Below are 13,691 nucleotides of genomic sequence, written 5' to 3'. Positions count from 1 at the left end.
GTTCCTCATCAAGGTTATGGCCCCCAGGGAACCTGGTCTCGAGATCTAAAATCCACCTTGATTCTCGTTTTCTGAGTGCTAACAACCGATTTCCCCCTCTTTTTCCAATATTGACCTGTTCCACTATATAGTATTTCAGTAGGGTATTATTGGATTGATGGTAGTCGGAGAAATGTCTTGCTATTGGGTATTTAATATCCTTATGTGTAATGGCTCTGAGGTGTTCCAGCACTCTTTTTTTGGCCATACAGATTATACTCCCCACATATTTCTTGTTGCAGGGACATTCCAAAACATACACTACATATGTGGAGTTGCAAGTCAAAAATTGTTTGATCTCCCTAGGTTTGGGATTGCCTGGTATGTGGATTTTTTTCACCATTACACTGGCCATGCATGCACGGCAATGCCCGCAAGGGTAAAAGCCTTTTAGACCCTGCACATGTGTCCTTTTCTCTGTCACATCTCCCTTTACCAATATGTCCCGGAGATTCCGTCCTCGCCTGTAGGTAATACTAGGTCTTTCCCTTATTCGTGGCCCTATGATGTTATCCGATTTCAGGATAGACCAGTTGTCGGTAACTATTTTGTGGATCCTCTTGGATTCATTATTGAATGTGGTAATTATTCTAGTCTGTATCTCATCTTCCCCTGCGTTCTTATTACTTTTGGGTAAAAGAGCATTAGTTCTGTCAATTTCAGAGACTTTAGAGACTGCTTTTTTGAGTACCCACTCGGGATATCCCCTCTCCCGGAATCTCGATATCATGGTGGCTTGTTCCTCTATAAATCCCTCTGGATCACTGCAGTTTCTTTTGGCCCTCAGTAATTCGCCAAAGGGGATACTCCATTTCAGCGGGTTAGCGTGGGCACTTAGGGCATGCAACAAACTGTTGCCCGCCGTCTCCTTTCTGTGAAGTTTTGTGACAAGATTGCCCTGACTAACCTGAATTTCAGTATCTAGAAATTCTACACATTCATCACTGATGTTGCTCGTGAGATGTATGTTGTACCCATTGGTGTTAAGTTTTTCAATAAAGTTTTCAGCCTCACTCCGGGTACCGTGCCAAACAACAAACAGGTCATCTATGTACCTGATCCAAGTGCCTACTTTCGCAAAGTATTCCTTCAGCTGGACATCATTCCTTATTTCCTCCTCCCATTTACCCAGGAAGAGGTTGGCAAAGCTCGGCGCAAAGGCCGAGCCCATAGCCACGCCACGGATTTGTTTGAAAATGTCCCCATCAAACATAAAATAATTATTTCGTAGGCACATTTTCATCATGTCCATGATCATACTTGTGTGGTCTAAGTAGCATATATTTCTGGTCTTAAGATAGTGGTAACTTGCTTCCATGCCCTGGACGTGGTCTATGATGGTATATAGAGCACTGACGTCCAGGGTAATGAGCAAAGACCCTTCTACCCAATGCAAATCATTAATTTTATTGAGAAAATCAGTCGTATCTTTAATGTGGGACGGTAATTTACAGACGTATTCTCTCAGGAAGTGGTCAATGTATTTAGATAAATTTTCATTGACGCTTCCAATAGAGGATACTATAGGTCTTCCAGGGGGATTAGTAGGGTCTTTATGAACCTTGGGCAGTAAGTAGAAGATGGGTAATTTAGGATAATCGGTTTTAAGGAATTTAAACTCCTGCCATGTAATAAGGCCTTCGTTTTGCCATTCAGTGAGATTTCCCCAGGTTTCCATGATACTCTCGTGATAAGCATTGATATTGCTTTTACAGTAAAAAGCACCAGTTTCTAATTGTCTTAGAGCTTCCTTGATATATAGCTCTCTCCCCCACAAAACAACATTGCCCCCCTTGTCTGAGGGTCTTAGAACCACACTCCTATCTTCTGCCAATGAGAGAATAAATTCTCTGTGTGTGTGTGATAGATTAGAGTTCCTTTCGGTTTGAATGGTGTTTTAGCAGCCATATCTATTCTAGTGTCATCAATTTCAAACCGATGACACTAGAATAGATATGGCTGCTAAAACACCATTCAAACCGAAATCTGTCTTCTGTCCAATTATGCCCCATGACTCTATTGATACGTTCCAGGACGTGGTGAATAAGGAATTGACTAAATTGAAACACACATACTACAAACACCCACACAGGAACTCTAATCTATCACACACACAGAGAGAATGTATTCTCTCATTGGCAGAAGATAGGAGTGTGGTTCTAAGACCCTCAGACAAGGGGGGCAATGTTGTTTTGTGGGGGAGAGAGCTATATATCAAGGAAGCTCTAAGACAATTAGAAACTGGTGCTTTTTACTGTAAAAGCAATATCAATGCTTATCACGAGAGTATCATGGAAACCTGGGGAAATCTCACTGAATGGCAAAACGAAGGCCTTATTACATGGCAGGAGTTTAAATTCCTTAAAACCGATTATCCTAAATTACCCATCTTCTACTTACTGCCCAAGGTTCATAAAGACCCTACTAATCCCCCTGGAAGACCTATAGTATCCTCTATTGGAAGCGTCAATGAAAATGTATCTAAATACATTGACCACTTCCTGAGAGAATACGTCTGTAAATTACCGTCCCACATTAAAGATACGACTGATTTTCTCAATAAAATTAATGATTTGCATTGGGTAGAAGGGTCTTTGCTCATTACCCTGGACGTCAGTGCTCTATATACCATCATAGACCACGTCCAGGGCATGGAAGCAAGTTACCACTATCTTAAGACCAGAAATATATGCTACTTAGACCACACAAGTATGATCATGGACATGATGAAAATGTGCCTACGAAATAATTATTTTATGTTTGATGGGGACATTTTCAAACAAATCCGTGGCGTGGCTATGGGCTCGGCCTTTGCGCCGAGCTTTGCCAACCTCTTCCTGGGTAAATGGGAGGAGGAAATAAGGAATGATGTCCAGCTGAAGGAATACTTTGCGAAAGTAGGCACTTGGATCAGGTACATAGATGACCTGTTTGTTGTTTGGCACGGTACCCGGAGTGAGGCTGAAAACTTTATTGAAAAACTTAACACCAATGGGTACAACATACATCTCACGAGCAACATCAGTGATGAATGTGTAGAATTTCTAGATACTGAAATTCAGGTTAGTCAGGGCAATCTTGTCACAAAACTTCACAGAAAGGAGACGGCGGGCAACAGTTTGTTGCATGCCCTAAGTGCCCACCCTGACCCGCTGAAATGGAGTATCCCCTTTGGCGAATTACTGAGGGCCAAAAGAAACTGCAGTGATCCAGAGGGATTTATAGAGGAACAAGCCACCATGATATCGAGATTCCGGGAGAGGGGATATCCCGAGTGGGTACTCAAAAAAGCAGTCTCTAAAGTCTCTGAAATTGACAGAACTAATGCTCTTTTACCCAAAAGTAATAAGAACGCAGGGGAAGATGAGATACAGACTAGAATAATTACCACATTCAATAATGAATCCAAGAGGATCCACAAAATAGTTACCGACAACTGGTCTATCCTGAAATCGGATAACATCATAGGGCCACGAATAAGGGAAAGACCTAGTATTACCTACAGGCGAGGACGGAATCTCCGGGACATATTGGTAAAGGGAGATGTGACAGAGAAAAGGACACATGTGCAGGGTCTAAAAGGCTTTTACCCTTGCGGGCATTGCCGTGCATGCATGGCCAGTGTAATGGTGAAAAAAATCCACATACCAGGCAATCCCAAACCTAGGGAGATCAAACAATTTTTGACTTGCAACTCCACATATGTAGTGTATGTTTTGGAATGTCCCTGCAACAAGAAATATGTGGGGAGTACAATCTGTATGGCCAAAAAAAGAGTGCAGGAACACCTCAGAGCCATTACACATAAGGATATTAAATACCCAATAGCAAGACATTTCTCCGAGTACCATCAATCCAATAATACCCTACTGAAATACTATATAGTGGAACAGGTCAATATTGGAAAAAGAGGGGGAAATCGGTTGTTAGCACTCAGAAAACGAGAATCAAGGTGGATTTTAGATCTCGAGACCAGGTTCCCTGGGTGCCATAACCTTGATGAGGAACTGGCAACTCACTTGTACACATGATTGGGCAAATATGAGTATATAGATGCTGGCAACCAATGAAATGTAAATTATTGAATGAACCTGATAATTGACTTTTTCCGGCTTTAATCACTGTATGTACATATCTTTTTAGTGCAATAAGATTTTAATTTCACTTTTATCACATTGTTTTTTAGGACACGAGAGAAACTTCCCTTCACTGCCTTGGCACTACACTGGGTTCCTACTTAATTTGACTTCTCTCTTCCTTTTAAATTCATGAATTTGGAAGCACTTATTCTTTGCACTTTTTGAGCACTAGACTGCGCAATAATTATGGCAATGGTAATACCACAAACTGACAGAAGAAGGGATATCATTTGTGACAGATTGCGAGTCGATTTGATGAGATGCACAAAACTGGTATGCAATAAGAAGAGGGAACAAGGGCACTAGACCGCATGCATCTGAAAGTATGAATTCCGAATAATTTAGCTCTACAAAGGTAAATAATTCAGGACAATACCAGTGAGCAGGGCGGACAATTTTGGGTGACGATTCACCAACCCCCAACTGTTATAAGCCTAGGATGATACGTTTAATGGCACTAGACCGAACAAATTGTGTTGCTAGGCAAGTACTCCAAAGAAATAATTTGGAATGTATATTTAGTGGGTTTATTGTGATACCACAGCTTGTGCATAAAAATGGTCTCAATGTATACGGACTCTCAATGCAAGCCTATCGATATATATACTTGATTTTGGAGGGTGCAGGCTATGTTATGTAACAGTCTGTCACCACTCAAAGATGGCCGACAATAACACATTTCAAGTCACGTGATGTGTGTAAATGTACACCCTTGTTTATGTTGTTTGTGGTTTCCTTTAGTTACAAAAATGCCAGTACACTTCGAAGCATTGTGTGATCAAGACACTGCATAGTGTTGAAACGCGTAGCGTAATTTGGGAATAAAACCCTTACATCAGAATCTGTCTCTGAGTGCGTACTTGCTGAGAAGCAACTTTGAAGTAATAGAAAAGTAACGGCCGGGGTTCGCCGCCGATGTACGCCACCTGACGATTGGAGTAATGGTCTCAGAAGAACCCACTCTGTTTGGATATATATATATATATATATATTTCAAAACAGAAGCAGCTCCTTCTGAAGTGCAGGGACCCGTGGGGGGTGGCATACATGCCGGCAGAGCGTACTGGCAATCCAATTCCAAAGACAACAAAAGTTCAAAAGTATGCACTCAGGTTATGAAGCAAGACACCAGTTTAGTATATCCCAGTTTTAATCCAGGACGCGTTTCGACTGTAGAACAGTCTTGATCAAGACTGTTCTACAGTCGAAACGTGTTGTGGATTAAAACTGGGATATACTAAACTGGTGTCTTGCTTCATAACCTGATAGCGTACTTTTGAACTGGTGTTGTCTTTGGACAGGTATATGCATATACACACATACATACACACACATATATATATATATATATATATATATATATATATATATATATATACACATTGGTATGTATATACACACATATATATATATATATTTCTATATGTATATACACACATATATGTAGATACACATATATATATATATATATATATACACACACACATTTATATATACTATATATACACACACATACATATAGACACACATATATACACACACACACACATATATATGTGTGTATATATATATATATATATATATATATATATACACACACATACACATACATATACATATATGTGTGACTTGTGGGTCTTCATTGCTCACACTATGGGCCTATGCCATAAGATTCGTTCTCTAATTATGCGTAAATTCTTGTGCCTATAACTAATGCAGTTTAACGAACAGCATGATCTAAACCATGTATTCAGACCCACAAACTGTATTATTATGAAATAAAACTGAAAGCCTTTGAAATTCCACAGGTAGGGGTAGCTCAGCAATCCATAGCTCGCACACCTGCCACGCAAACCATAACTAGCACACCACATACAATGCTCAGGATCTCACCCTTGAGGTAACAGACGACTTCACAATTGTCCGGCATGATCTCACTAGTGACATGATATATTACATTATCATTGTGATTACATAACCAACGATACCCTATAATCTCTTTGTGGATGTATTGAAATGTACAGATGTGGCGTTAAGGACTCTTATTCGTTGTTATAAAGTATGTGAGGTCATAAGCATTAACTTTTTTATGAGTGGAGAAACTCCGCAGGTTTATTTATTCACCCTTTGCAGTCCTCCTCTTACCAACACTAAGGCACACGGGCCCCCACTCTGCTGCATGCATCTCTTCATCTCTTCGTGCCCATTGGTACAAAGCGCCTCCTTCGTGCTGTCTATTGGTCCAAGTATGGAGAAGCCAATCCTTGCTTTTGAGCCAACTGTGCTTTGGTTTCTGGGCACAGGGAGCTGCCCCTTTGCCTTTCGTTCCGAATGTGCCACACCTGCCGCATTGGGCCACCGGTGGGCTAGCAGGTCAGTAACTGACAGCAGGGCTCAGTCATGCTGAGTGAGAGCCAAAAAGCAGGAGATCAGAGGAGTAAGAAAGCGCCAGGCTCCTGTGCACCTGCACTACCCAGCAGCGCTTGATTTACCCTGCCCTCCGTATGTAAGGAGTGCCCACCTCAAAAGCCTGTGTGTGCCACCTTTGGAGTGCAGGCTCGGCCCTTCGTGCACATGCAACCCCAGTAATGCACCCATTTATTCCTGCGAGCTCATAGTGATTCTGATGTTTGTAGTTTTTATATTTTCTAGTATCGATGGGAGACTACAAGTCCCAGCATGCAGCGCGGTTATTAAAGAATTTTGATCACATGCGGCCACTCTGCAGCTGTGCGCCTTACCTGTGTCCTCCGGGTCTGCAAGCCGGCGGTCGCGTGAAGCAGCGCGAACAGGGTCCCTATGGCAGGGAGAAGGTGAGCTCGCCCTGCAGGTGAGTGACACCCTGCGGGCCGCGCCTTCCTGCACCCAGCTAGAGCTGCCATTCCTTTCCCAGGAGAGGACAAAGTGCGCAGATCCAGCTCCTCGAAGCGCTCCCCCCACAGCCCTCAGGAGCTCCTGCAGACGAGCCTCTCGGCGGGCGCTGCTGTGTGCACTGGAGAGGCCCAGTGTGAAGATGTCAGGTTTTTTTATTAAGGAAAAAAAATCAAGTCCATGCGGTGGCTCTGAAGGCTGCCAAGGGTCGCTCCTGCTCTCTGCCAGGCGGGTTTCATGTTACTTGGATGAGAGTTTCGTGGGTTTCAGCGGGGTTTGGACCCAGCCCACGCGGCCCTGCTGTCAGTGAGGAGCGCCTCCACCAAAGGCAGCAACAACGCGCAGAGAGAGGGGGGAGTGCATCACCCGCGAGAGCTGTCACAAGTCTGGAAGATGTTACAGCAGATACGTGGCCGGCACTGCTTCCCCCTGCAGGGCCTATATGCAGGCTCAGGGTGGCTTAGCTGGCCCCATAGAGGTTTAGATGGCAGGTGTGAGCAGGTGACCCAGTTAGGCGTAACTTCGCATTTTGGTACTTGAAGTTCCATTATAAATCGAAGTTCTGTAGTAGATAAACATACAATCCCTTCATTGGAAGCCTGCTCTGCACCGTCTGATTAGAGTGTTCAGTGAAGCGCTATCACCAAGTACTCGAATGTCTCACGCCTGCATCACTCCCAGTCTATTGTTTACCGACCCATTCACAGTCTTCACGCGCATATATATATTCCACGTATTCACCAGAGAAGAGGCGGCACTCGATGTAGTAAGGCCCAGTTTTACCAAGAGTCGGGCACCGCAGATATGCGTTAAAATCTGCAGCGCTGTGTAGCATAAATGTGACGACCCATATTTATAAAGACTGGAGAGTCAATGATGTCATCGGCCATGCTTGCCTGTTGTAGCATCTTCGCTAAGTTGCTAGTGTAGCGAAGGTGCTGAACAAGTGGGGCCTTGCATGATATACTTGTTTGTCCATCAATCCATGAGAAATATTCCACGTACCCATAGAGTGTCATGACTTTGTTTAGTGCTAGAATCTCACGAAAAGCCAAGTTGTATCACTATAGTAGATCTAACTTTGCATGAAATGCTAGAGGTGTTTACGTTCTTTTGGCTACCTTTGCATACTTTAGCCAGGGTTTTGGTGGTATGTGACGTAAGACCATGTAGTGTTGAGCTTGCATCAACTTCTTGATGCAGAACATATTTTGCTGGTGACAGTTGATTGACACTGCCATGTGCATCCTTCTGAGCCACACCGCGTCCCTTGAGTTGTTCTAGAGCGGCCTATGTATATGGATAGTAAATCTGGGATTAGGACTTTTCCTGGAAGGTAGACATTGTGACTTCTGCTCTTTTTCTTTATAGGTAGGTTTGTGCTCAATAAATGCCCTATGTGCAGTGGTCACTAGGTGCTTGAAATGTTTCTGAGAACACTGGGGCCTGAAGCCCTCCATTGTAGTGTCAGCTGTTCACCCTGCCCACCAGAGAACAGCAAATCTGCTCTCTCAAGGACAGGTTCTTGCAATCTCCTTGCCAGTTAAGTCGTTGACTGCTCTGTTGAGACTGCCAGCTGGAGTGTGAAGTATATGCTGAACCTGAAAAAGGTCTAACAATATTACTAAAAGACAGCATCTCCTCTTGGCCTCTTACATCATTTTCCGTTTTGTGATTAAGTGTGTACTTATAGGGGTAATCCAGGTAAAGAACTCACCCCAAAACTCAAATCCCAAAGGGACAACATAAAACAAGGGGACATTCTGGAAGAGCCACAGTAACTGATTTGCTGATGATATGAGATGGGTATAGAGAGCCCGAGTTGCTGCTTTTAGTTTTCTTGGCGCTAGACAGGATCAACAACCAGAAGGGCAGATGTAACTGCCCAAAAACCTAATCTGAGTGTTCCTGTTTGAATAGCCATGTCTTTAAAGTTTTCCATAAGTGGCACAAATTATCATCCAGACAAATGTTTAATGGCAGCAAATTCCACATCATTAGGGTTTGGCTTGGCTTGGCCCTTGGCTTGGCTTGGGGTGCAAAAGGTCAGTCACCAGATTTGCTCTTTGGAGCAGCCAGGAGGCTGAATGAGAAGGTCTTCAATTCCTTGTGAAACCCTAAATACAAAGGTGGCGTAGTCCGGCTTAGATAGGATGACTATTGCCATCAGAATATTTATTTATTTTTTGAATTTGTTAAGCGCGACAGCTACCCATGAGGGTTTCCCGGCGCTGAGAGACAGATACAACAAGTCATAAGGCAAGAGTGTTATAGGTCAAAAAGCCAGGTTTTCACCGCTCTGCGCTCTGCGAAATCGCATGTGGCAGTTTTCCATCCGAATGTTCAAAGGAAGTGAATTCCACAGTCTGGGTCCTAGATTCGCAAAGGACCCTCCACCCCTTCTGGCGAGTCTAAACTTAGGTACCTTGAAAAGATGGTGAGATGAAGAGCGAAGTGAACGAACAGGAATGTAGGGACTGACTAAGGCCTGAAGATAAAGGGGAGCAACTCCAATTTTAATCTTGTGCATAAAGCTCAAAGCTTTAAACTTTATCCGGTTTTCGACACGGAGCCAGTGCAGCTCCCTAAGGCGTTCTGTGATGTGGTCAAGTTTCCGACGGCCACAAAGAAGCCGAGCTGCAGCGTTTTGCACAAGTTGAAGGCGCCGTGTGACGGCCTTGGCAGACCCCAGGTAGAGCACGTTACCGTAGTCCAGCCTCGAGGTTACCAAGGCTGGAAGAATTATCTATGGGACTGTCTTTATTTATTAAAACTCCTAAATATTCAGCAAACAATTGATGCAAGACTCTACACATGATAGGGTTATGTAAAAATATTTCTTATCTCCACATCATTTATTGCATCTAAAAACAAAGTAATGGATGGAATCCTTAAATAAATCTCAGCCACTGGTGATTACTCTAGGCCAAATACCATTCCATCATTTTTTGCCCACCATGCTATCTTAGTTTACACCCAGCCATATGCAAATCAGCCTTGACCCTGTTCCAGTGGGAACAGTCAGCCCGAACTGCCTGGCCATGTCCTCCCTGAACTGGAACAGAAGCAATTCATTGGCCAGTTTTGCCTTTATTGTTGACTCCTCTGCCAGGTATAGCTTGATTCCAGTGGCACAGTGAGCACAGGGCCCACATCTTGGCATACCAGTCACACTTAGGGCATCCAAAAACAAAGTGCTGGATAGAAAGCTTGAATTAATCTCAGCCATTGGCTAGCTCTGTTAGCTCTAAATAAGGAGGCTGGCGGCCACATGCTTTGGCGCCTTGAAAATCTTGAGGAAGTTTCTTTCTTTTTTGCCAGGCAGTGCCAGAGAAACTGTGGTCCGGGCTCTCATCTTGTCCCGTCTGGACTATGCCAATGCCCTATTGGTGGGCAGCCCGGGCTTCCGTATCCAGAAATTGCAGGTTGTTCAAAATTCGGCGGCCAGACTGCTCTTTGGATTGACATCAAGGCGCAGTGTGTGCCTTCATTTTCGTTCCTTGCACTGGCATCCAGTTGATTCGCGTTTGAAATTTAAGATGCTGACTATCGCTCATAGGGCACTCCATGGGCTTGGTCCCATCTATTTGCAGAGGAGGTTTATTTTCTACAATCCAGGAAGACAGCTCCGCTCGTCCGCCCAGCGGCTGTTGCAGACCCCTAGGTTCAACATCCAAACACTATGTGGTAACTCGTTTGTGCGAAAAGCCAGTTTGGCTTGGAACATATTGCCCTTGGCTCATCGGTGTATCCAGGACCCATTGCTCTTTAAGAAAAAACTGAAAACGTTGCTTTTCTAGTCGCTGTTCTGTGCTCATACTGGTCCTTTCCTTCAGTTAGCTCTGGGACACTTTCGAGTAGCTGCGCGCTGTATAAATTAAATATAACATAACATAACACTGTGGGCCGCATCCCAATTCATTTTATTCGCCCACCAAGCCACCTCAGTTTGGACCCAGTGATATGCAAATCAGCCTTGACCCTGCTCCAATGGGAACAGTTCAGCCTGAACTGCCAGGCCAAGTCCTCCCTGAACCGGAACACATGCATAACAGAATCGGTTTTGCCCTTATTATGGGCTCATCAGCTTGTTTCCATTGGCACAGTGAGTAAAAAAAGAATGGGACTGAGATGGGGCTCCATGCGATTGCAAGAGGCTAAGATTAATTTAAACATTCCATCTAGCACCTTGTTGTTTTTTCTATGAAATTTCGCAGCTGTAAATTAATTTACTGCTGTTAGTAGTGTACAACAATGCCCAAAATGTGGGCTTAAAGATTGAAATAGGGGTACTCAAAAAGTGTGAAGAGGCCAGCTTTCAATGGATCACAGATTTTATTTAACTACTGGGATACTTAAACCTTTGGTGGTCATTTGGAACTCATTCCACCAGGACAGTCTATTGTTCTTAATTACCATCCAACAGATAAGAAGCTTCTTAAAGCCACATATAAGTAAAATTAGGTTATACTCCTATGAAATAGCCAAGGACATTTTTGAGAATCTCATTTTTGGTATTGCAATATGGCATTGTATTCTCATACAATCTAATCAGAAAGATGTAAATTCTGATACCAAGAGCGATAGGAAGGAAGTCTCGGTATTTAATGATGAAACCTTTCTGTGGGGTAACTTTGATCGTATTCATTTTTTCATAAGATAGGCACTTTATTATATCCGCAAGTTCTTAAAACAAGCTCTATCCTAAATGTACTTTCTTGTTTTTTTGGTACTGTTCTGTCTGCGATTGGCAGCCCATGATTGGAAGTTGTCCCAAATTATAATCTTTTTTTGGGGTGTTTTTGGTACCAGAATAAATGTAACCACACCACCCCAGCATGATGGAACTCTACTGTCTCCTATTGCCAGCCCGCACCATCTTCAAACCCAACTGCATCTTCTACAAAGCCATCATGACTAGCACCCCAGGCTGTCAAGCTCACTATTTGCTTTGCCTTTCGGCACACCTACAGCCAGGGAACGAAGTAGATGAAGTAGAAAAAAGAGAAATATGGTAACAGTTCTTCTACATCTCTGCACCTACGATCATGAAACTGCGTCCCTCTATCCATGCTTCTTTCTCCTGAAGACGGCTGCATTGACAGAAACCGGTCCTCAGAAGCTTGTTTCCGGTCCAGGGAAGGCATGGCTTGGCAGTTCGGGCTGGACTGTTCCCATGAGGCACAGGGTCAGACTGATTTGCATATAGCCATGTCTGAACTGGGGTGGCAGAGTGGGCTAAAGAACGGTGATGGATTAAATCCAGATCTTTTGACTGGGTGTGAGTGTTTGATTGGTTCAGATGCTCTGTCCATTACCACCCCCTTTTGTACCGCTTTTGGCCACCATAAGTGTGGCAGGGTATGCTCAGACGTGAGTCTCTTGCTCACTTTGCCACTGGATTCAAGCAAGCCGGGCTGAAGACGGCTGCAATGCCAGAAACCGGTCATCGGAAGCTTGTTTCCGGTCCAGGGAAGGCATGGCTTGGCAGTTCGAGCTGGACTGTTCCCATGAGGCACAGGGTCAGACTGATTTGCATATAGCCATGTCTGAACTGGGGTGGCAGAGTGGGCTAAAGAACGGTGATGGATTAAACCCAGATCTTTAGACTGGGTGTGAGTGTTTGATTGGTTCAGATGCTCCGTCCATTACCACCCCCTTTTGTACTGTCTTTCTCCGAATTAGGAAGAGATAAAGACACAACTCTTTTTAAAGAAAACTACAGCATGAAGAAGTAAAAGTCCCCCTCTGCCTTTAAAAATCAGCTACCACCCATTCGTACACTGCTTTTGTCTTCTCCGTTGACCCTGTACAACACAGAGTTACCTTTTGCTAGGTTCATGCTGTATAAATATCATACACATACATTCGCCATAATTAATGGCACAAACTATTGTATGAAGACCACCCATGTATAAGCATGCATGAACGTACATCCTGATATAGTTTTCATAAAACATTTAAAAAAATCCAAGCCAGCATCTGCTGCAGTATTAGCAGCAGGTGGAGTGCTGTGGGACATCATGAGGCCAATGGGAGAGAGTGCAAAGTTAAATAAACAGAGCACAGGCATGGAAAAGTGGGGTGTGTGAGGGAAAGGAGAGAAAGAGAGGAAATAGCCTCTTTTTTGCAATGCAAGGTCCTTATTTCGGCAATGCAAGGATACAACTCATCCAATGAAAATTCAGGTATACTGAAATGCTCCTTTAGGCAGCACCAACGCCATCGAAATAGGAGCACAGAACTGAAATACACAAGACAACTGTCAAATCAATAGCAAGGGACAGACCTAAAGCTCACTAAGTATAAATCTCACAGAAGGTCTCTTGACCTGAAAAACAACAAACTAATCTCAAAGAGTCCTAATGTGCAGCATCTCCCTTTTCCATGTCTGTATTTCAGTGCTTCTTACTTACCCCCAGGCCAGCTCTGGAGGTAGTTACTTTTGAGCCACCAAGCAGGACTATTGCTAAAAATATACTTTTTAGATATTGACTATTCACCCCTTTTAGACCAAGTGTTGTTGAATAGCAAACTGCACAGTGGCGGTTCCTCCTCTAAGGCAGAGGCACGTTGCCGCACTGCTTCAGCTGCAAGATGAATGCACGACATAAAATGATAATAACGTTTGGCATTATCATT

The 13,691-nt window shown here is 43.6% G+C and overlaps 1 protein-coding gene across 1 annotated transcript in view; it reads right to left on the bottom strand.

The window, feature by feature from the left end:
• The window catches only part of MMP23B (matrix metallopeptidase 23B), a 165,446-nt gene extending 158,195 nt beyond the window's left edge, over positions 1-7,251 (bottom strand). The window contains exon 1 of the mRNA XM_078642426.1: positions 6,920-7,251. Within this exon, the coding sequence (XP_078498552.1) occupies positions 6,920-7,060 (141 nt within the window). The 5' untranslated portion in view covers positions 7,061-7,251. The remainder of the gene's footprint in view (positions 1-6,919) is intronic.
• Positions 7,252-13,691: the final 6,440 nt, after the last annotated feature.

This window comes from Lissotriton helveticus, chromosome 5_1, assembly GCF_964261635.1.
Source record: "Lissotriton helveticus chromosome 5_1, aLisHel1.1, whole genome shotgun sequence".
NCBI lineage: Eukaryota > Metazoa > Chordata > Amphibia > Caudata > Salamandridae > Lissotriton > Lissotriton helveticus.
Note: the sequence above shows the minus strand (reverse complement) of the source record. Positions and strands in the feature narration are given on the sequence as shown.